Source organism: Nyctereutes procyonoides, unplaced genomic scaffold, assembly GCF_905146905.1.
Source record: "Nyctereutes procyonoides isolate TBG_1078 unplaced genomic scaffold, NYPRO_anot_genome, whole genome shotgun sequence".
Taxonomy (NCBI): Eukaryota; Metazoa; Chordata; class Mammalia; order Carnivora; family Canidae; genus Nyctereutes; species Nyctereutes procyonoides.
Genome location: NW_026575020.1, coordinates 26,432,902 through 26,458,964, shown reverse-complemented (window position 1 = coordinate 26,458,964; position 26,063 = coordinate 26,432,902). Strand labels below are relative to the sequence as shown.

General features: G+C 35.4%; 1 protein-coding gene across 2 annotated transcripts in view; it reads right to left on the bottom strand.

The window, feature by feature from the left end:
* GOSR1 (golgi SNAP receptor complex member 1) overlaps positions 1–26,063 on the bottom strand; it is a 54,164-nt gene that overhangs the window by 13,946 nt on the left and 14,155 nt on the right. For both annotated transcript variants that reach the window (XM_055324862.1, XM_055324867.1), the window contains exon 6: positions 23,665–23,739. In XM_055324862.1, coding sequence (XP_055180837.1) covers positions 23,665–23,739 — 75 coding nt within the window. The remainder of the gene's footprint in view (positions 1–23,664; positions 23,740–26,063) is intronic.

Here is a 26,063-nt window from a genome sequence, read left to right as displayed (position 1 = left end):
ACATGGAGAAGGAGAAGAAGACTCCCTGCAGAGCAGGGAGCCCATGCAGGCTCCATCCTAGGACCTGCGACCATAACCTAAGGCAGATGCCTAACAGACTGAGCCACCCAGGTGCCCCTCATCAAACCAGTTTTGTGTTAATAGCCTTATCTTTTAAATAACCTTATTTTTTATGAAGATAAAATCAAATAAACTACTAAATTAAGTACAAAAGAACAGACTATTAATTTTGTTAATTTTGCTAAAAATAATGACAGTTAATAGTTATGGAGAGATTATGAGCCATGTACTGTTCTAAATGCCATAAGAAAATAAAATTACAGTAGTCTCCCTTTGTCCAAGAAGGATACATTTCAAGACCCCCAGAGAATGTCTGAAACCATGGATAGTACTGAAACCTATGTATACTATGTTTTTTTTCCTATTCATACATACCTATGATAAAGTTTTTATTTATTTATTTATTTATTTATTTATTTATTTATTCATTCATTTATCTATCTATTTATTTATTTATTTATTTATTTATTTATGATAGTCACACAGAGAGAGAAAGAGAGGCAGAGACACAGGCAGAGGGAGAAGCAGGCTCCATGCACCGGGAGCCCGACCTGGGATTCAATCCCGGGTCTCCAGGATCGTGCCCTGGGCCAAAGGCAGGCGCCAAACCGCTGTGCCACCCAGGGATCCCCCCTATGATAAAGTTTAATTTGTAAATTATGCACTATAAGAGATTAGAACAATAACTAAGAATAAAATAGGATTGTAACAATATACTGTAATAAGTTATGTGAATGTGATCTTTCATTCTCAAAATATCTTACTGTACTGTACTCAACTTTCTTTTTGTGATAATATGAGGTGATAAAATGCCTATGTGATGAGATGAAGTGAGGGGAATGAACAGTAGCACTGGGCCACTACTGACCTTCTGACAATGTGTCAGAAGGAAGATCACCTGCCTCTGGACCACAGTTGACCACAGGTAACTGAAATCATGAAAAGTGAAACCACAGATAGGAGGAGACTAACTGTATAGGCCAATATCCTGATAAATACAGATGTAAAAATCCTATACAAAAATGTCAGCAAACCAAATTGAATACATTAAAAAAAGATCATACACCATGATTAAGTGGGATTTATTCCAGAGATGTAAAGATTATTTGACATCTACAATCAATGGGATACATCACAGTAACAAAATGAAAGATTAAAATCATGATTATCTTAACAATTGCAGAAAAAGCATCTCGCAAAATTCAACATCCATTTATGATAAAAACTCTCAACAAAGCAGGTACAGAAGAAATGTATCTCAACATAAGGATCATATACAACAAGCTCACAACTGATATCCTCTATGATGAAAAGCTGAAAGCTAAGATCAGAAACAAAGATGCCCACTCTTGTCACTTTTATTCAATATAGTTTTAGAAGTCCTAAACAGACCAATGAGGTAAGAAAAAGAAAAAAAAAAAAAGCATCCAAACTGCAATGAAGGAAGAAACTGTCACTATGTGCAGGTGACATATAAAAAACCCTAAAGACTCAATCAAAAAACTGTTAGAATAAATGAATTCAGTAAAGTTGCAGAATGCAAAACCCATGACTCAAAAATCTGTCTTATACACTAATAATAAACTATCAGGAAGAGAAATTAAGAAAATCCCATTTACAACTGCATCAAAAAGAACAAAATACCTAGGAATATATTTAAACACAAGGTGACATTAATACAAGACACTGAAGAAGGCATAAATAAGTGGAAAGATATTCCAAGCTCATGGATTAGAAGAATTAATGTTAACATGGCCATACTGCCTAGAGCAATATGTAGATTCTATGTAATTCCTATCAAAATTCCAACAGCATTTTTTTACAGAAACAAAACAAACCATCCCAAGATTTGTAAAGAATCATAAAAGACCCTGAATAGCCACAACAATCATGAGGAAGAAAAACTAAGCTGGAGGCATCATGCTCCCTAATTTCAAATTATATTACAAAGCTATAGTAATTAAAAGAGTATGGTGCTAGTATAAAAGCAGACATAGATCAACAGAACAGAACAGAAAGCCCAGAAATAAAGCCACACATATATAGTCAATTTATGACAAAGGAGCGAAGAATGCACAAGGGGGAAACGACAATTTCTTTAACAAATGGTTTTGGGAAACTGGACAGCCACTGCAAAAGAATAAAACTGGAACACTATCTTACACCAAACACAAAATTAACTCAAAATGGATTGGGGAACTGAACATAAGATGTGAAACCATAAAACTTTCAAAAGAAAATGCAGGCAGTAAGCTCCCTGACATAGATCTTGGTGATGATTTTTTTGTATTTGATACCAAAAACAACAAAAGCAAAAATAAATAAATGGAACTACATCAAATGAAAAATATTTTTTCTTCCAAACTAAAAAATTTCTGTACAGTAAAGGAAACAATCAACAAAATAAAAAGGCAACTTACTGAATGGAAGAAAATATTTGCAAATCATATATCTGGTAAAGGGCTAATATTCAATATGTAAGGAACTCATATCAGTAGCAAAACAAGACAAAACAAAAACCAAAAAAAGTCCAATCTGAATAAAAAGTGGCCTAAGATCTGAATAAATGTTTTTTCCAAAAAAAAGATATATCAATGGCCAAAAGATACATAAAAAGAAGCATCTTAATCATCAGGGAAATGCAAATCAAAATCATGGTAAGATATCACCTCATACTTTTAGAATAGCTATTATCAAAAAGACTAGAAATAACAACTGTTGAAATTATGTGGAAAAAAGGGAACCCCTGTGCACTGATGGTAGGAATGTAAACTGGTGCAGCCACTATGGAAAATAGTATGGAGGTTCTTCAAAAAATTAAAAATATAACTACTACATGATCCAGCAATTCCACTTCTGGGAACTGAAATAAAAAGTGAAAAATAGAAAGCAGTAATATTAACTCAAAAAAAAAAATACATATCCCCATGTTCACTGCAGCATTATTTACAAAAGCCAAGTTATGGAATCAACCTAAATTCATCAACAGGTGAATGGATAAGGAAATTGTGATACAGGAATGCCTGGGGGGCTCAGCGGTTGAGTATCTGCCTTTGGCTCATGGCGTGATCCTGGGGTCCTGGGATGGAGACTCATATCAGGCTTCCTGCATGGAGCCTGCTTCTCCCTCTGCCTATGTCTCTGCCTCTCTCTCTTTCTGTCTCTTATGAATAAATAAATAAAATCTTAAAAAAAAAAGAAATTGTCATATATACAATAAAATATTACTCAGTGGTAAAAAAGAATGAAATATTGCCCTTTTCAACATGGATGGACCATGAGAGCATTATGCTAAGTGAAATAAGACAGAGAAAGATAAATACCACTTGATCTCTCATATGTGGAATGTAATACACTCCCCCACCCAAGAGTAGATATCATTCTCATCATTTACACATAAATGGAGACTGAAAGTAATCTAATCATTGGTCACAATTATTAGCAGAGGTGGGATTCAAATTCAGTCTGATTTCAGAAATTTGGCTCTTACTGTCTCAATAAATGATAGCTCTCTTCCTCTCTTCTTCTACAATCAGTTTTAGTTTTGCCTACTACTTTTAGATAATGACTTCTCTCTACTTTAATAAAAATCTATACTCTTAAGATTTATTCCATTTCTCTATTCTTCCCCTTTCCTCTCATCTAGCAACCTTTAGTCACTGGAGGATCTCTCTATTCTAAATTTTATTGTTCTAGGAAGCAATTTAAATAGCTAGGACAGACTATCCATATTCTAGACAACAGTTCTTTGACCCTTTTCATCCCAAAGAATGAACAACATATGAATGCTCCTATAATTTCTTTAGTCTTTTTCAGATTTGGTAACTTTTCTCCTTGTTCACAGTCATCATTCAATTTTTGTCTTAATAACCAAGTAAACAGCTCAACAGGTTCTTGAGATAAATAAAATTAACTCAGTTCTCCTAATTTTAAAAAATGTAAAATAGAATTCAGCAACATATAAAAAGAATTATGCACCATGACTAAGTGCGGTTAATTCCAGGAATGCAAGATGGCTTCAATATTCAAAAGTCAGGATATAACCAAAAAAACTAAAAGGCAACCTACAGAATAGAAGATATTTGCAAATGACGTATCTGATAAAGGGTTAGTATCCAAAATATATAAAGAACTTATAAGACTTAACACCCAAAAAACAAATAATCCAATTAAAAATGGGTAGAAGACATGAACAGACACTTCTTCAAAGAAGATATCCAGGGGACCCCTGGGTGGCTCAGCGGTTTAGTGCCTGCCTTTGGCCCAGGGCATGATCCTGGAGACCTGGGATTGAGTCCCATGTCGGGCTCCCTGCATGGAGCCTGCTTCTCTCCCTCTGCCTATGTCTCTGCCTCTCTCTCTCTCTCTCTTTCATGAATAAATAAAATATTAAAAAAAATATATCCAGATGACCAACGGACATATGAAAAGCTGCTCAACATCACTCATCATCAAGGAAATGCAAATCAATACCACAATGAGATACCACCTCACACCTGTCAGAATGACTAAATCAATGATACAAGAAACACAGGGTGTTGGTAAGGATGTGGAGAAAGGGAAACCCTCTTACACTATTGGGGGTAGTGCAAACTAGTGTAGCCACTCTGGGAAACAGTATGGAGGGTCCTTAAGAAATTAAAAATAGAACTACCATATGATCCAGTAATCACACTATTAGGTATTTACCCAAAAGATGCAAAAATACTAATTCAAAGGGATACATGCACTCTGCTGCTTATTATCTACAATAGCCAAATTATGGAAACAGCCCTAGGGTCCACAGATTGATGACTGGATAAAGAAGATGTAGTGTGTGTAAATATATATAATGGAATATTTACACGCATAATATTTATATATATAAAGTAATATATTTATTACTCAGCCATAAAGAAGAATGAAATCTTGCCATTTGCAACATGAACAGAGCTAGATGGAGAGTATTATGCTAAGTGAAATGAGTTAGTCAGAGAAAGACAAACCTTGTATGATTTCACTTATATGTGGAATTTAAAAAACAAAACAAATGAGCAAAGGGGAAAAAAAGACGTGGGATGGAGGGGAAACCAAGAAACAGACTCTTAACTATAGAGAACTGATGGTGACCAGAAGGGAGGTGGATGGAGGAATGGTTTAAATAGGTGATGGGAAAATAAATAAATAAATAAATAAATAAATAGGTGATGGGGATTAAGGAGTACACTTGAGATGAGCACTGAGTGTTGTATAGAAGTGCTGAATCACTATATTTTGCACCTGAAACTAATACTACACAGTATGTTAACTAAGTGGAATTTAAATAAAATTTTTTAAAAAAATTATTCAAAAATTAATCAATGTAACCCACCATATATGAGCAGGCTAAAAAGCATTTGACTAAATACAACACCCATCATGAGAAACATTCTCAGAAAAATTAGAGGAATACTCGCTCAATTTGATAGAGGATTTACAAAAACTTACAGCTAGCATTATACTTAACAGTGAAAGACTGGGCGTGCCTGGGGGGCTCAATCGGTTAAGTGTCTACCTTTGGCACAGGTCATGATCCCAGAGTCCTGGGACTGAGTACCCCATTGGGCTCCCTCCTCAGTAGGGAATCTGCTTCTCCCTCTCCTTCTCCCCTCCCTGCTGCTCATGCTCTCTCTTGTCCATGCAAACTCTTTCTCTCAAATAAATAAAAATCTTAAAAAAAAAAAAAAGGCAGTAAAAGATTAAACACTTCTCTGTAAGATCTAGCACGGGGCAAGGAACCCCATTCTTACCAGTCTTATTCAACGTAGTGCTGGAAATTCTAGCCATGCAATAAAGCAAGAAATGGAAATAAAAGGTATACAGATTGGAAAGGAAGAAATAGATCTTTATTTGCAGATGACAAGATTGTCTACATAGAAAATCTCAAATAATCTATATAAAAATTCCTAGAATGAGTTCAGCAAGGTTGCATTATAAATATGCAAAAATCAATTGTATTTCTATGTACTAGCAAAAAGCATGTGGACACCAAACTTAAAAAGAATGCCATTTATAACTGTTCAAAGAAAAACAGGAAAAAAAACAGGCGTAAATCTAATAAAACTGTACAGAACTTGTGTACAAGTTCAGAATTTGTATAGACACAACACTGATGAAGAAATCAAAGAAGACCTAAATAAATGGAGACATACACCACATTCATGGGTTGGAAAACTCAACAGAGTAATAAAGATGTCAATTCTCCCCAAACTGATTTATAAATTTAATGCAATTCCTAGATCTAGGCAAGATTATTGTAAAATTTATAAGAAAGCCAAATAATTAGTATAGTTAAAGCAATTCTGAAAAAAAAAATAGACGAGAGGAATCAATTTACCCAAATTTAATACTTATTACATAGTTGCAGTAATCAAGACTGTTGGAGAAAAAAAAAAGACCATGATACTGGCAGAGGGATAAACAATGGAACAGAAAAGCTAAAAATTTAAAAACTGAAGTGTTGACCAATGTACCAAACAGCAACAATAGTTACACAAATCCAATCCCAAGTTAGACTGAATATAAAGGTACATACCTTAAGTAGTATTATTGTGGTGAAACTGTTTAAAAAAAACAAACAGAACCTAATATGGAAAATACATTTCAATCTAACTAAACAAGTGAATCTGCCTAGATAAAAATGAAAAAGCAGAAAGCTAAGCATTTCACACAAATCATCAGAAAACCAGCTAGATATACTTCCATTATTATAATTACCTGATTTCTATAAGATATGAAAATTTCTTGTGGATTTGTTCTTGACCACAGATCTCAGAGCTAAAGTTCTACTAGCTAATAAATCACCCTAACTGTTAGACTCTGATTGGAAACAAAGCCATTCTGTTTTCTATTCAAAGATAATGTCCTTGAAGAAGTGAGGTTGAAATGGCCACTAAGGAACAACTTTTTGTGTCATTTCATAGCAAGAAAATTCTTTGATGTTGTTTGTAGCACATAGATATAACCCTTGTTTTATGTAATGAGTATGTTCCTTAAAAGGTACCCTTTCTGAAAGTAACATTTTGGCCATTTTAAGTCATATTTTAAATGTAATAAGACCATTCTATTTACATAAATTATATTAGGTATCTTATAAGGCAAATACTCATGCCTTCATTTTCCATATTTTTTTGGGTAGAAAACTAATTTTCAATAATAGGTTTTCTTAAAAAACATTTTCATTAAGATAGGTCATTTTAAATATTTCAAATTCACAATTTATCCACATATAATGGTAATTTTACAGCATCATCTGAACTGCAGTCAAAGAAAACAGTTGGCTGGATTCCCCTGAAAAGGAAACCAACCTAATAGGCTTTCTTACTTATTGAAGAAAACAAAATTATAATCCCAAATATCCTATCCTATGGAGGAAGGAGGTCCTCCCTCCCAGTGGCATCCTTAGCTTATACAACGGCAAATACAGAGGAAGGCCAGCAATTTCTAAGTTTCAGATTGCCCAAAGTCACTCATTTACCCTAAGCCCTCTTGAATAGACACCATTCATTCCAAGCATTTTTGATATTGTGGATACCAATTCAACAACAGAGTGGTTCCATAAAGATGGCATAAAGATTATAAAAGTCAAATTTAAAATTGCTTTCCTTTGGGGAATAATATATACAATGAAGTGGAATTATCCTTCTTAAACAAGTACTTCATAACAGCTCAAAGCATTCCATAAAGTCATCTGGAGTCTGTAAGCAACAAGTTTCTGTTTCTCTCAAGACCAATTTAAATTAGGTGAAAACGAGTCAAATTTCATCACCAATTATTGAACAGTGGAATCACCAAAGCAACATTTAAATAATTCTTTTTAATAATTAATTTTCCCCAACACACACACTGCAAATGGCACAAATTTCAGGGGAAAAAATGGGATTTCAAGCACATATTTTAAAGCAATTTAAACAAACAAAAAAAAAAACCATAAGAATTTGGCAAAATCACTTAAATAACACCTAATTAGAATCCTTTTATTTTATTTTATTTTTTTTTTATGATAGCCACAGACAGAGCGAGAGAGGCAGAGACACAGGCATAGGGAGAAGCAGGCTCCATGCACCGGGAGCCCGACGTGGGATTCGATCCCGGGTCTCCAGGATCGCGCCCTGGGCCAAAGGCAGGTGCCAAACCGCTGCGCCACCCAGGGATCCCCCTTTTATTCTATTAAGTACATAATAAACAAGTACATAAACAAGTACATAAGAAGATAAGCAAGTGCATAATAAATAATTTTATTTCTTTAAATTTATTTATTTATTTATTTTAAGATTTATTTATTTATTTATGATGGACATAGAGAGAGAGAGAGGCAGAGACACAGGAGGAGGGAGAAGCAGACTCCATGCCAGGAGCCCGACACAGGACTTGATCCCGGGACTCCAGGATCGTGCCCTGGGCCAAAGGTAGGCATTAAACTGATAAGCCACCCAGGGATCCCCATAAATAACAATTTTAAAACTGATCCCTTTGGGCAGGCTGGTGGCTCAGCGAGTTAGCGCCGCCTTTGGCCCAGGGCATGATCCTGGAGACCCAGGATCGAGTCCCATGTCAGGCTCCCTGCATGGAGCCTGCTTCTCCCTCTGCCTGTGTCTCTGCATCTCTCTCTCTCTCTCTCTCTATGTCTCTCATGAATAAATAAATAAAATCCTTAAAAAATTAAAAAAAAATAAAACTGATCCCTTTGTAAACTGCAACCAATCATATCATTTACACCAAACACTGTGGTGATGCAGTCTTTTACTGGTAGTTAAACAGAGAGACCCTTAAGATCTAGGTCTTATTTATTTTTGTATACACTCTCTTTTTAAAAAGATTTTATTTATTTCTTTTAGAGAGAGAGAGAAAGAGAGAGAGAGAGACAGCAGGAGCAGGGGAAGAGCAGAGGGGGGGGGGGAAGGAATCTCAAATAGACATTGGCTCAATCTCAGGATCCTGAGGTCACGACCTGAGCTGAAACCAAGAATCAGACGTTCAACCGAGTCACCCAGGTGCCCCTGCATATATATATCTATTGAAACAGATAGATAAGTGAATACAATTAAGCTGCAATAGGATACAAAAAACTGTTTTAGTGCAAACAGATATTTATTTTATAGATACCATCTGGGAAATAGAGAAAAAAGGATGAAAGTATAAATTATTTGCAATCCCTATTCCATTAACATTATATATGGTGGCTTATTTCCTTTGGCATAGAAATTTTGTTTTCTAATTACATGAAGTTACCTAAGGACAAAAAGTAAAGCATCAGACTCAGAATTCTAATTTAGGGAGAAAAAAAAAGAGAAAAGTTAAAGCTAAATTATTAGCAGTAAGTTCTTTAAAATCAATAGACTTATTTTTTAGAAGAGTTTTAGGTTTACAAAAATATTTAGCAGAAAGTAGAGTTCCCATACACCCATTTTCCCCTATCAATATCTTTTAGTGTGGTACATTACAATTGATGAGCCAATATTGGTCATTATTATATAAAATCCATAGTTTACATTAGGGTTCACTCTTTCGTGTTGTTCTACAGATTTTAACAAATGCATAATGTCATGTACCCATCATTACAATGTCATACAGAATAGCTTCACTGTCCATGTGCTCCACCTACTTACTTACTCTTCTTCCTCTTCTCCCCCACCCCGCCCCCCGCCAAACCCTTGGCAACAGCTCATCTTTCTACTGTTGATAGTTTTGCCTTTTGTGCTATAGTTGGAATTACACACACAGTATGTGGCCTTTTCAGACTGGCTTCTTTTGAGCATTTAATGGCTCCTCCATGTCTTTTCGGGCTTGCTAAGTTACTTCCTATATTACTGAATAATATTCCATTGTATGGATGTACTGTTCTATTTGTGCTTCCAAGTTCTGGTAATTATGAATAAACATTTGTGTGCAGGCTTTTGTTTGGACATAAGTTTTCAATTCATTTAGATAATGCCCAGGAGCATGACTGCTGGACCATATGGTTAGATTACATTTAATGTTTTAATGAAGCTGCCAAACTGGCTCCCAAAGTGGCTATACCATTTTGTATTTCCACCAGCAGCGAGAGTTCCTACTGCTCCACATCCTTGCCAACATTTGATGCTGTGTTTTGGATTTTAGCCATTCTAATAGGTATATAGTGGTATCTGATTGCTTTAATTTGCAATTCCCTAATGACATGATGCTGAATATATTTTCATATGCTTATTTGCCATCTGCTTATCTTCTCAGATGAAATGTCTGTTCTGATCTTTTGCCTACTTTTTAATTGTTGAATTTTTTAAAAAAATATTTTATTTATTTATTCATGAGAGACACAGAAAGAGAGAGGCAGAGATATAGGCAGTGGGAGAAGCAGGCTCCATGCAGGGAGCCTGATGTGGGACTTGATCCCAGGTCTCCAGGATCACGCCCTGAGCCATCCAGGGGTCCCATAATTGTTGAATTTTAAGAGTCCTTTGTATATTTTGGGTAACAGTCCTTCATCAAATAGGTGTTTTGCAAATATTTTCTTCCCATCTGTAGCTTTTTTCATTTTTTTAAAAAAGATTTTATTTATTTATTCATGAGAGACAGAGAGAGAGAGGCAAAGACACAGGTAGAGTGAGAAACCTAAACATACACAGTTGATAGAGTTCAAAGTGCTTTCATGTTTTAGTCTTTCTCTTGCCTTGGAATCCCTTTACCTTATTCTCAACATAAATTGCTTATATCTTAAAGTCCAGCTCAAAAGTCACATCCTTTGTGAAGCCTTTCCCATTATCTATACACCCAGGCAGAACTAATTATTCTTTTTTTTTATAATATTATGCTTTCATTATTTTGTTTTTTTATCAATTCATTCCTGAATAAACAAGCATTTAGGATATATCAGACACTATACTATGCAGTGGAGGAAAAATATCTTAAATTTGTAAAGCTTACAAAGTTTTTTTTGCAAATGGTGTCTCATTTAATACTTTAAGAATATATCTTATAAGATATCATAATTATGTTTATTATTTCTCCAACTAGAATGAATTCCCAAGGAGTGGAGGCTAAGTCTAATTCATCTTTGACTCCCTAGAGCCTAGTATAGTACCTAGCACACAGGAGACACTCATTTAATACTTGTTAAATAAATGAGTAACAAGACACTTGTTAGATTAATACAGTAGCAATCATAGTTAACGGGGGGGCAGACAGAAGATATATATGTCACATTGTGCAAACATATCTGGGAAGATAAATTCCTCACTACAGCAGAGTATCTCCAACTCTGTTTTACTGTATAACAAAGCCATGTACGGACTGAAGATAGATTTGATTTCCATATGCTCCAAGGGAAGAAAAATGAGTTCTGCATAAAAGCTCCAAACTAGGTTATTTTGCCTTATAAAACTGTATACTACCACATGAATATGAAAATAAGAAAAGTATTATTCAGAGTTCTATTAAGTTGCTTTGTTATCTATTTCAATATGGAAGACAACTGCACCACCTGAGACAAATGGGGCTTTGACATGTAATTTTAAAATATCCCATAAATGGGGGATCCCAGGGTGACTCAGCGGTTTGGCGCCTGCCTTCAGCCCAGGGCCTGATTCTGGAGACCCGGGATCGAGTACCACATCGGGCTCCCTGCATGGAGCCTGTTTCTCCCTCTGCCTGTGTCTCTGCCTCTCTCTCTGTGTCTCTCATGAATAAATAAATAAAATCTTAAAAAAAAAATCCCATAAATGAAATGATAGATAACACAGTGAAATAAATACTATCAGTCCTCATATGTTAAAAATTCAAGTCTCTATTATATGAAAGACCCCTAATATAGGTAAGGGATATATCTCAAGATCTTTGCATATTCTCATATTTATGGCTCTACTAATACATGTAGCTTCTTCTATAAGCTTCTCATTTTTCTACTTAGGAACACCACTTTTTTTTTTTTAAGATTTATTTATTTATTCATGAGAGACACACAGAGAGAGGCACAGACACACACAGAAGGAGAACCAGGCTCCCTGCAGGGAGCCCAATGTGGGACTCGATCCTGGACCACAGGCGTCCCAGGAGCACCACTTTTTGTAGGATCACTTCATTAGCATTACCTTTATAATGGTGTTTTCTCCATGGAGTGATGTTTCACAAAGAAATAAAAGTATATGTATGTATGTATGTGTATAAACCATTTCAGGTAGTTACCAAGTAAATAATAACAAGCAGGGGCACCTGGGTGGCTCAGTGGTTGAGAGTCTACCTTTGACTCAGTTCGTGATCCCAGGTCGTGGGACTGGGTAATCTGACCATCATTTAATTGGAGTCATATGGTATTTATTACACAACAAATGTACATATGATTACACCAAAAACTTTTGGGATAAAGCCACTCCTTGTAAAAGTCACTAAATTATGGTGATCATATGTCTTATACTTTTCAAATATGGTCATGCTCCATTAACACAATTAAAATTTAATTTCACAAAGATGATCCTAACATTAGAAGTATTTCAAATTATATTTAACGCATGTAAATTAACAATGCACATAAAAGGTTTTCGTCTTTAGTATTTGCTTTTCTTACTCTCTAAAACCCTCATTATGTTTTGCTTCATACAGACATGCCTTACAAAGCTTCTTTACATGCATTTATCTTAGCAACTGTGTGATGTGGATACCATAAAAATCGGTTTAGATTGAGTACACACTAATTGTCCAAAAAGATACAAGGTTCTCTCTTCAGTATAATTTGGATCAAGTTAGATTCTGAATAATGATCATAGCAACAGTAAAAGCTTACATTTCTGTAAGGGCTTACCAGTTTATAGGAAAAAAAAATCGGTTTAGAGAAGCAGTGTATTATTGCAGAAGCAACACAGAGGATCAGCTTTAATTAGCTGTGGGACCTCCGAGAAAACTAGCTAAAATCATGAAACAAAAAATGAAGCCATTTTCATTGTTTTTAAAACACCTATGTAAAATATTTCCAGAACCACAACTCTGGATCATCTAACCTAAATGACAAGTCTGGTAAATTAAAAAAAAATCAAAATATTAATAGTCTAAACATATGCTAAGAAGAAAAGTCATAAGAAAAATTGTTAGCAGAGAAAAGGTAAGCCTCTGACAATATAGTAGTTCTTTACTTACTCATGAACATATTTACACCTAAGTGTACAAGTATATGTACCATCTCAGATAATAACAATCATATCTGCTGAAGTCAATGGAATGAAAATAAAACATATTCTCAATACTGTAATTGATTCTGTGTATTTAAATGTAACTTGCTTTATACAACAGTCTTGTATTTGAAAAGTTAGGTGAAAAGAATTCTTTCAATTTTTTAAGTGCTTTTAATTGTGTAAAATGCCTTAAACTCTTAAGCCATTCTTCCTAAAAATCATGTAACATAAAGGGACAGCTACAATCCCATTACAAAAAACAAAACAAAACAAAACAAAAAACCCCAAAAACAAGACACAGGGAGGTCACATCACCTGCTTTTCAGAAAAATGTAAAGCAACTGATCTTTCAAACCTTAATAGCATTATGCATGCTGAATCCCTAAAATAAGAAAAATAAAATTTTAAAAAAAGCAAGTCACAGGGAGGCAGTATGATGTGGGACAAATATGGAACCAGGTTAGGAAACACGGGTTTGAATTTTTATGAAACCTTGGCCTATGTCCTTTCTGAATCTTGTTTCTATCTATAAATAAGAGAGATAAGCATCTGCCAAAGACTGTTAGTATATACCATAGAAGAATTTGATTTTTAATAATTTATCACCTTAATAATAAGGTTCTCAAAATCAAATTTCATATGTAAATATAGCATCTGGACCAATATCTTATACATTGTATGTATTTAATAAATATTTGGGGAATAAGTAAATGAATGAAACAGGTTTCCTATAATGGGAAACAGGTGTCCTACATATACATGTATATGAAACCAAAATTAATACCTTCTGTTTACATCTACATACATCCATTCATTTAAACAAGAAATAAATATTAAGTGTCTATGATATAACAGGAACTAGGGACACAACACTGCCAACAGACTAGACTAATCAGGTCCCTACCTTTACAAAACTTACATTCAAGGAGTCACTTGATGGTAAAAAATAAAAGCCCAACAAATTATTACAGATTCTCATAAAAGCTATAAGAGAAGCCAAAAAAAAAAGAGTACCTTCTTAGAGATAAAAAAGGTCTATTTTAGATAATATAGTCAGAAACTCCTCTTTGAAGAAGTGACAAGTGAGCTTAGACTAAAGATGTCAATGAATAAGCCACATGAAAAGCTAAGAAAAGAGTATTTTAAGCAGATAGAACAAGTTAGAAGTACAAAGAAGCTGAGAAGGGAAAAGGCTTAGTATCTCTGGGAAAGAAGTAAATAGAGGCCAGCATATCTAGTACCTAGATCAGACGAGATCGGGTGCGTTCAGGGTGGTATGGCGGTAGACCATATCTAGTATCTAATAAGCAAAGGGAAAGAGTGATATAGATGAAGGGATGGAGATGAGGTTGGAGATTTAGGCAGTAGGTTGTATCATGTAGCGTTTCATAGGCCCACAAAAAATTCATAATTCATTAGTGGTGGGGGATGGTGGAAGGCAGAATGGAAAAAAAAATTTTTTTTGTAAAGATTTTATTTATCCATTCACGAGAGAGAGAGAGAGAGAGAGAGAGAGAGAGAGGCAGAGACACAGGCAGAGGAAGAAGCAGGCCCCCTACAGGGAGCCCGTTGGGGAACTCGATCCCGGGACCCCAGAATCACGCCCTGGGCCGAAGGCAGGCGTCAAACCGCTGAGCCACCCAGGGATCCCCCTAGAATGGAAAATTAAAGTAAAAGTCCACCTCAAGGGACGCCTGGGTGGCTCAGCAGTTGAGCATCTGCCTTTGGCTTGGGGTGTGATCCCCATCCCAGGATCAAGTCCCACATTCTCCCACATCGGGCTCCTTGCAGGGAGCCTGCTTCTCCCTCTATGTCTCTGCCTCTCTCTGTGTCTCTCATGAATAAATAAATAAAATCTTTAAAAAAAAAATCACTAGAAGAAAAGATTTTGTTTAACCATACTATTTCTATGTTTATGGCTTGGAATACAGAAGAGAGTGTAGTAAATCCAACTGAAGCGAAAGTTGGCTAATAACTTCTCTGGAGCTCTGTATATGACACATTCTCTTCTGATTAACAGATGTTCTAAGTCCACTAGCCACAGTGATGGATTTGTGATCAGCTAGGCCAATCACAGTAACCCTCCCAGTCCCCTGCACCCTCAAGCCCAGGGAGAAATTCAGAGCCAAGAGTCTTGGAGTATCTCCAAAAGAAACTGCATTTGTAGTTTAAAAATCTTGCCACAAAGAAAATTCCAGGCTGAAACAGATTCACTAGTAAATTTCATCAAACTTAATTTAAGGAAAGAATAACACCAAACCTGTACAAATTCTTTCAGCAAACAGTAAAGGGGACATTTCTCAACTCATTTAACGGGGCCAAAGATATTTTAAGAAAACTAAAGATATTCTTCACAAGCATAATGCAAAAATTCTTAAAATAAATTCAGGAATATATCAAAAGGATAATAAATATATCATGACAAAGTGGAGTTTATTCTAGGAATCAAGATTGCTTTAATGTTTGAAAATAATCAATGCAACTCACCATATTACAGCAATAAGGGAAAAAAATTGATCACCTCGGTAGATGCAAAACAAGACATAAAAAATTCAACCCTATCCATGACAACAACTTTTAGCAAGAGAGAGACTAAAAGCAGTAATAGTCCAGTGACAATAAGCACAGTAAGTACCCAGGTCTTAGTTTCTGAACCATTCTCCAAAAATAGGAACTAACGCTGATTGGAGAAGTGGTTGATTCCAGGGCTGAGGTAGGGAAAATACAAGAGCCATGAAAACTGTGTGGTAACAAATTATAAAGAAAGATAAAAAAAAAAGATGGGGCATGTCAAATGACAAGCTAACCTGAAGGAGTGCCCAATGGCTAAAGTTGGAACAATTTGAACAACAAAATAATGATAGTGCTAGATTATAACCCAAAGTATAAAATAAATATCCATGAGTCTACACTGATAAATAAAAAATAAAATCAATGAGGGAGAAGGGTACTTAGAGAATCTCAACTATTAAATGCACAAAGACGGGCGGCCCCGGTGGTGCAGCGGCTTAGCACTGCCTGCAGCGTGAGGTGTGATACTGGAGACCCAGAATCGAGTCCCATGTCGAGCTCCTTGCATGGAGCCTGCTTCTCCCTTTGCCTGTGTCTCTGCCTCTCTCTCTGTGTGTCTCTCTCATGAATAAATAAATAAAATCTTAAAAAAAAATAAATGTACAGACTGATGGAAACAGAAAATCACCAGTAGGCAAACAACCCAGGAATAATTGGGGAAGCAAGATTCACTAACGGATGCTAAAATTACTGGAAAAGGGACACCTGGGTGGCTCAGCGGTTGAGCATCTGCCTTTGGCTCAGGGCGTGATCCTGGAGTTCCGGGATCAGAGTCCCACATCGGGCTCCCTGCATGGAGCCTGCTTCTCCCTCTGCCTGTGTTTCTGCCTCTCTCTTTCTGTGTCTCTCATGAATATATAAATAAAATCTTTTAAAAAAAAAACTACTGGAAAAAGTTCACAAATAGGGTATTTGCAGAATTTCAAAGCATCTTTCCATATATTTATTAATTACAACGGGAAACAATTTTACAGTAGAGAAATGTGACAGACACCACTTTAAGCAATCTAGATTAATATTATCAATAAGACATACTGGCATGACATACACCCTGGTATGATGCTCCAAGAAGGGCCCAACATCACCATATGGTATTCTTGCCAAAAATGCATAAGGTCAGACCAGAACACTTAAGAGTAGTGGTCAGTTATTTTTGTACAATGTCCCTTAACTTGGGTATGTCCGTCTGATGTCTTCTCTTGACAAATTAAGGCTGGGTAATTTTATCACAGACCTGTGGAGACTAAGGAGACATGACACCTAAATACAACATAGGAGCCTGAACTGAATCTTGGAACATAAAAAAGAACATTAGTGAAAGAATCGGTGAATAAAGTCTGTAGTTTAGTTAATATTATTGTATGATAATTTGCTGAATTTGATAACTGTATTAAGGTACTATAAAACATTAACATTAGGAAAGCTGGGTGAAGGGTATATAAGAAATTCTCTGTACTATTTGTGCAATTATTCTGTAGTCAAAAAATTTCAAAATAAAAAGCTAAAAACACCCAACCAACAAAAAAAGTAACCCTTGGTAAATCAGGAAGGGAAGGTTCTTTTGCAACCTGATTAAGGACATGTACAAAAACTCTCTGAATATCAAAGGATAAATGTTTCTCCCTAAATACAAAGCAAGGCAAGAATATCTGCATTGACCGCTTCCATTTAGCATTGTGTTGGTGGTTTGACCCAGTGCAATGAGGAAAGGGATAAAAGGAACACAGGTTAGAAAGAAAGAAAGAAAACTAAATTCTTAAATAACATGATTACAAACATAGAAAATCCCAAAAGATTTACCAAGAAACTACTATAAATATAAGTAAACTAATAAGGTCATAGGATGAAAAGTTATACACAATAATCAATTATATTTCTGTATCAGACAAAACAATTGGAAAATTAAAAATTCCACGTATTTATTTTTTTAAAGATTTATTTATTTATTTATGATAGACACAGAGAGAGAGAGAGAGAGAGAGAGAGAGAGAGAGAGAGAGAGAGACAGGCAGAGGGAGAAGCAGGCTCCATGCTGGGAGCCCGACATGGGACTCAATCCCAGGACTCCAGCATCGCGCCCTGGGCCAAAGGCAGGTGCCAAACCGCTGAGCCACCCAGGGATCCCCTAAAATTCCATTTATAATCACATCCCCAAACAGGAAACATTTAAAAACAAATTTAACATAATTTGTGCAACATAATTTCACCTGCGTGGTGAAAACCATAAAATGCTACAAGAAAAAAATGAGACCTAAATAAATAGAGAAACATACCATGGTCCTGAATTGGAAGATTTGCTATTGTTACCATGGCAATTCTCCCCAAATCGTTCTGCAGATTCAATGTAATCTTATTTAAAATACCAGCAAGTTTTTTTTTTTTATGAGCTGGTTGTAAAATCTGTATGGTAATGAAAAGGACTCAGAAGAGCCAAACGATTCTGAAAATACAGAGCAAAGTTAGAAGACCTGCATTACTTTATTTCAAGACTTAAAATAAAGCTACGTAATCAAAACAGTTAAGCTACTGGCCTAAGGATGGACCTATAGGGCAGCCTGGGTGGCTTAGCGGTTTAGTGCCGCCTTCAGCCCTTGGTGTGATCCTGGAGACCTGGGATCAAGTCCCACGTCAGGCTCCCTGCATGGAGCCTGCTTCTCCCTCTGCCTGTGTCTCTGCCTCTCTCTCTCTCTCTCTCTCTCTGTCTCTGTCTCTGTCTCTCATGAATAAATAAATAAAATCTTAAAAAAAAATAGATGGACCTATATAGGTCAATGGAACAATATAGGGTTCAGAAATAAACCAACTAACAAACGGTTAATTAATTCTCAACAAAAGGTGCCAACATAATTCAGTGGGGGAAAGGAGAGTCTTTTCAATAAACAGTCCTGAAACAACTGGATATTCATGTGGTAAATAAATGAATCTTGACCTTAACTCACTAGATACAAAAATGAAGTAAAAATGCTAAGATTGTAAAACTTCTGTTAGAAAACAAAGGGCAAAATATTTGCAAACTTTGGTCAAGATTTTTCAGTCTGAAAATACATGAATCATAAAAGAAAAACTGATTAACTAGACTTCATCAAAATGTAAAACCTCTGCTCTTTTAGAAGCCATAATGAAAATGGGGGATCCCTGGGTGGCGCAGCGGTTTGGCGCCTGCCTTTGGCCCAGGGCGCGATCCTGGAGACCCGGGATCGAATCCCACGTTGGGCTCCCGGTGCATGGAGCCTGCTTCTCCCTCTGCCTATGTCTCTGCCTCTCTCTCTCTTTCTCTCTCTCTCTCTCTGTGTGTGACTATCATAAATAAGTAAAAATAAAAAAAAAAAAAAAAAGAAAATGAAAAAAGTCCGAGCCTCAAGGAAAATATCTGCAAAACCTCTGACAAAGAACTTGTATCCAGGATACAGAAAGAATTTTTAAAACTCAGTAGTAGAAAAAAACAAAACAAAACTCAATATAAAAAGATAAACAGCCCAATTAAAAAATGCACAAAATATATGGACATTTCATTAAAGATAAACAAGTGGCATATAGCACTTGAAAGGATGTTTATCATTAGTCATAGAGAAGTGCAAATTAAAACCACAATGAGATACAATTACACATCTATTAGAATAGCTAAGAGGACTGACACTATCAAATGCTGGAAAGGATTTAAAGTAACTGGAAAGTTCAATATAGGATTGTCAGGAATGCAAAAATGATAAAACCACTTAATGTCTGACAGTTTCCTATAAAACAAAACATAAACTTACTGTTGCCATATAATCCAATAATTCAACTCCTAGGTAATTACTCAAGAGAAATGAAAACATAGCCACACGAAACTGTCTAAGAGTGGTCATACCAGCGTTATTGATAATAGTCCAAAACTAAAACATTAACCTACGTATCCACCAAGATATATCATACAGTAGAAATTATTCAGTGACAGAAAGGAAATGACTACTAATACAAAAATACACATATGTTAAAACTACATCCTTTAAAAGTAAAGGATGAGAGACATCATAATGGTAATAGTTCTTTTTTTTTTAATAGTTCTTTTTTTTTAATTTTTTATTTATTTATGACAGTCACACAGAGAGAGAGAGGCAGAGATACAGGCAGAGGGAGAAGCAGGCTCCATGCACCAGGAGCCCGACGTGGGATTCGATCCCGGGTCTCCAGGAGCGTGCCCTGGGCTAAACCGCTGCGCCACCCAGGGATCCTGGTAATAGTTCTTTAAGGAAAAAAAAGAACTTTAAAAACAGAAAACTAATTCAGATACTTCTTTCAAAAAGGAAAATATAAAGAACAATGAAAGAAAATGGTTAAAGGAAGAGAAATCAATCTAAAAAGCAAGCAAAGAGCTCAGAGAAATGCATCTACATTACAGCCCAGTAAAAAACAAATAGCTACAAGCTTGACGCTAATTCAAAGTCAGCATTTTCTTCTGACTGATGTACTGAAAACAGACACAGAGAATAACAAGTCAAAAATGAAAGCTACTTTATCCACAGGAAGAGAAATTATTGCCTTTCATAAGATAAATTGTTACAAGCTAACAACATTTATTTTTAGACAAAATGTATTAATGGGAACTGGTAAAAACAATTACAAAGTTAGGGTTTGTTTTTTTTTAAGTTTGGCATTCATTTCTAAAACTTGTTTTATTCTTTTTCAAGGCAAAAATATGTACTTTTGAAACAAGTGTAGAAGTGTACATTACCATAAAAAATGTTATGAAGAATCAAATAAAAATCTACATTTGCTTCTAGCCATAAAAAGTCCAGTGTTACTGTACAAAATCAAACTAGTTACCTGAGTTACTGGATATTAAAAATCTTTATTCATGAAATATCAAAATAAAAAATATCAAAGAAATACCCTAGTAGCAAATCTGGCCTTTTAATTACAAATGAACTATATAATCTATAATCACTACAGGTTTCTATAATCACTTTTAGGTTAATTTAACTACTACTACTTTATGCTTCTTTTGTTTGGCTGCTTAACCTATGTTTTCTCTAATGAAAATGTATCCCTTGTATTTTAAAAAAAAGTCTATTACTGGAGAATTTTTGCCTATCTTGGTATAAATTATTATTATTTTTTTAAATTTATATTTATTTATGATAGTCACAGAGAGAGAGAGAGAGAGAGAGGCAGAGACATAGGCAGAGGGAGAAGCAGGCTCCATGCACCGGGAGCCCGACGTGGGATTCGATCCCTGGTCTCCAGGATCGCACCCTGGGCCAAAGGCAGGCGCTAAACCGCTGTGCCACCCAGGGATCCCTATCTTGGTATAAATTAAAAAAAATTCAAAATATCAGTGTTACTGAAGGCACTGGGGAATGTTTACATATTTGCTACTAATGAGACTCTAGCAAACCTTTAGAAGATAATTTGATAATATATCAAAAGCTTTACAAATGAATATATTCCATTTCTAAGAATCATAAAGAAATAAAAACTGAATATAATCCAAAAAGCCAACATTAGGGAAATGGTTACATCTTGGTCTGTATTATGAGATATATGCAAAAATAAACCAATAATTTATCAAATAACATGCAAAAAGGCTCCCAATCTACCAGTAAAAAATGGTCACAGAATCTGTACTAACAAGAGATTTGAATTGTCTTTTTTGTGTTATTCATACTTTCTACTCTGAGTACTTTTATTATAAAGAGCACTTCTAGCTTCTGTAAGGAAAAAGTTCTGAAAAGATCTTGCCAATTCTTCCCTAAAGCACTTAGCCAATGACATAGAGATAACACTGAAAAAACAGAAAAAGCTTTCCATATTATTTGTACACTGATCATCTATGATTTTATGTTATTACCTAACAAATATTTATAATTTACCCACAAAAGATTGATTTTCCCAAAATGTATTTGGAAGCTGTGTTCCAATGTTGAGAGCAATGATTGAGCCCTTGCTTTTGGTCTCAACAACTTCCCTAATTCTTTTTTTTTTTTTTAAGATTTATTTATTTATGAGAGACAGAGACAGAGAGACAGAGAGAGAGAGAGGGGTGGGGGCAGAGACATAGGCAGAGGGAGAAGCAGGCTCCATGCAGGGAGCCCGACGCAGGACCCAATCCTGGAACTTCAGGATCACACCCTGAGCCAAAGGCAGACGCTCAACTGCTGAGCCACCCAGGAGTCCCAACAACTTCCCTAATTCATCAGAAGCTCATATTCCATACAATTCATCTGGCCTGCTTCTCTCTGTACAGAATGAACACATATAAACTTTTTCACAAAAATACTGAAAGGAATATATATAAAGTATATCATATGTAAAACTGAGAAAAAATGGAAAACGCCTTTTGATTTCCAATCTTCTCATTTTTATAACCCTAAATTATTTGTTATATGCTCCTGAACTGATTTATTTTTTTCCTGTAAAATGAACAATATAAAACTCCTGAAGGGTTTTCTTTGAATTGTCAAAATGAAGGCAAAACTGCAAATTTTCATATATAATTTATAAAAAAAACAGTGTTTGGAAATTACTGGAAATAAACAATATTAATTTATATCATTACTCTGGTATACTACAGCAACAAATTATTCTTAAAGTAATTCAACTACAGCATTTCTTTCTTTTTTTTTAAGATTTTATTTATTTGACAGGGAGAGAGCACAAGCAGGGGGAGCAGCAGAAGGAGATGGAGAAGGGAGCCTGACATGGGGCTCAATCCCAGGACCTCAGGACTATGACCTGGGTCCGAAGGCAGACGCTTAACTGAGCCACCCAGGCACCCTCATTTCTAACTTTTTAACATCTTTTTGAAGCAATAAATACAGAAACACTGATGCAATTTTAACCTTTACTTTGTGCTACTTGAGTGTCTTATCCCTCAAATCTACTCTGTAACTAAAGAATGTATTAATATAGTTTTGGATGTAACGCAAAATGGTGGTTTTTATCAAATATAAAAAGAACTACCAAAGCTAGGAGTAACTATAAACTAAACATACTCTAGGAAAGACTGCCCCCTTGTGCCAATCAATAACATTCAACAGATTAAGAAAGGACACTAAGAACTATATCCAACACTACAAGAACCCAGACTTCTAAAAAGGTCTTTTTCCATGTTCTGATTTCACCAGCTTATATTTAAAGTGGTGATCTTTAAAGAAAAATAAATTGAACAGTACATTAAGATCCTTCAGACATGACTAATTTATGACATTTAGCAGCAAATATCAACATAATTTGTAACGTTTAATTACTGTGGATACTAGCTGCTCAACAGCTTAGAGGCTAAGCTCACAGAGAGGAGTAACTTTCTGACCTCTAAGTTCTACAACAAAATGCAGAGAAAATATTAAAGAAACCAGTAGCTTGCAGTGAAAAACATACATGAAAAAGGGATAGAATATGGTGACTTGTTTTTAAAACAGAGTTCATTTTTAGGCTTTTCTTCTGAATTCTTAGATAATAAGATATTTTCTTTGGATCTGACCTATGGCCTGTTATAAAGCTTCTTGGCATATATAAGTGGTAACAGGGCATTCAAACATAAATTATTATCAGCATCATTACTACTATCATTACTACTAATCAACAGTACCAAACAAATATATTAGATGGATTGACTTGCTAAAGAAAAGAACATTAAGGATAAAAAGATAAAAGTAAAAACTAAGTGATGTGAATGCAGATTTTGGATATTCCATAGCATAGTATCTTTCCTAATTAACAGCTAGAAAAGTTACAATTCCATTTCTACCAAATAGGGTTCTTAGGAGAATTAAATGAATTAGCACTGATAAACCACTTGCTATAAAAAACACCACAAAATGTTTGTTACATCAACAAAGGAATTTGTAAGCATGAGAAGCCACACGGCATGTATGTATACAATAATACCTACTTTCGAAGGTGATCATGTTCTTTCAAAAATAGTTCAGTTCTTCTGTTGTTTACTCCAGATCCACTTTTATATGACCTAGAATAAAACAGAAAATTTAAGAACATTTTTGGCAGATACTGCAAAATAGAAGTGATCAACTCCAGTAATAACCAAAGTAGACAAATTGAGCCTATTGTTTTGAGTGAACAGCTAAAATGTCATTTTCATCTTCTAAAAATGACATCCATAATAAATAGAAAAATATAATTGCCTCTCTAATTTAGGGCTAAGTGTTTATTTTTTACCAAAATAATCCAACATTTTATTTTATTTTTATTATTATTTTTTTAAAGATTTATTTATTCATGATAGACATAGAGAGAGAGAGAGGCAGAGACACAGGCAGAGACACAGGCAGAGGGAGAAGCAGGCTCCATGCCGGGAGCCCGACACGGGACTTGATCCCGGGACCCCAGGATCCTGCCCCGGGCCAAAGGCAGGCACTAAACCGCTGAGCCACCCAGGGATCCCCCTAATCCAACATTTTAAACAAACAAAAATCTTTTCCTCTGTTTACTATTGCTGTTATTATTTTTTTTCTATTATTGTATCTTAATTTTCTCCAAATGGAGATAAAATTTTAACTGGTTACTACACAGTATATGGGGTAGGAAGCTACTGCTATAGAATGTTTCCCTTCACAATGGTATATGTAGTCTATCAGCTAAAGCCTATGGAGCTAAAATGAAGCTTGAGATCTGCCAATTCTGGCATTTGTCTTGGCTGTAAATGCACTAAAATTTACAAGAAAATAATTTTTTATCATTACTATCAACACTCATGTTTCTGCTCTTTACTCATGTTAAAATAACAAAAACTAAATGCAAAATTCATGAAACTGGGGCGCCTGGGTGGTTCAGTTGGTTAAGCGTCTGTCTTTGGCTCAGGTCAAGGTTCCAGGATCCTGGGATTGAGCCCTGCATCAGGCTCCCTGCTTGTTTGGGAGTCTGCTTCTGCCTCTCCCCTCTGCTTGTGCTCTTGCTTGTTCATTTTTTCAAAAAAATAAATGAAATCTTTAAAAAAAAAATTCAAGAAACGGCACATATAGGAAGACAAAAGAGGGCCATGCTGATAAAACTGAACTGCTTGCTAAGAGGCAGTGCTAATTTGCAAAGCAGAGAAGGAAAGAAACCCCAGGAAAAGAAAGCATCATGAGATAACCAAAAACGCATAGAACTTGCAAGACAGATGATTCTTCTTTTTTTTTTTTTTTTTTTTAAAGTAATTGCCACATCCAACATGGAGCTCAAACTCACAACCCAGAGATCAAGAGCCATGCACTCCTCCAACCTAGCCAGCCAGGGGCCCTGAAGACAGGTGATTTAGATTTAAATCTATACTGGCATCATTTATTATTAGCCAGTTAACCTTTTTTTTTTTTTTTTTTTGCCAGTTAACCTTTGACAAGTCTCTTAATACCTAGTTTTATAATTTAGTACTAATAATTTCTTTTTTAAAGATTTTATTTATTCATGAGAGACAGAGAGAGAGAGAGAAAGAGAGAGAGAGAGAGAGAGAGAGAGAGAGAGGGAGAGAGGAAGGGAGGAAGAGACACAGGGAGAAAGAAAGAGAGAGAAAGAGAGGAAGAGACACAGGCAGAGGGAGAAGCAGGCTCCATGCAGAGAGCCTGATGTGGGACTCGATCCCAAGTCTCCAGGATCAGGCCCTGGGCTGAAGGCGGCGCTAAACTGCTGAGCCACCCAGGCTGCCTAGTACTAATAATTTCTATCTAGACCAAAAAACTATATGAAGCCAGAAAAGAGGTAATATATGGAAAAGTGTACAATTGCAAAGAACTTTAAAATGTCAGTTATTACTACTATATCTCATCTTACTAATCATATTCTGCTTTGCATTATATTAACCTGAGTACATGTCTTAGTCCTCTCTAGTATCCAGATTATAAACTCCTAGAGGGCTAAGTTGGTCTTTTCATTTCTAGCTTCTACTGTGACTGATCAAGAGTCTTACTCATGGCTGATAATCAGAAAATAGTTTAATGAATGGATGAACATGTTTCTTTTATGATTATTTTTCAGAAAGCAAGTTATTATAGTGGGCTATATTCTAACAATTCCCACAAATTTGCCTCAACACCGGTTCTCAATGTATTCCTAAAAATACGTACATGAATAGTCTGTACAGGTATTAAGTAGAAGACTTACATGTTCCTGAGAACTATAAATATTACAAAATATCTATCTAATTATGGCAAAAATGTTGCTTTTTTTTACTCCCACATGTTTCACAAAGTACATAAGACTAAACATTCAAAAAACAGAACAATAAAAATTAACTTTCCAAGATAATTTTTGGGGACAGGAGCATAACTTTGATGGCTGGGTAATCCTCAATTAGTT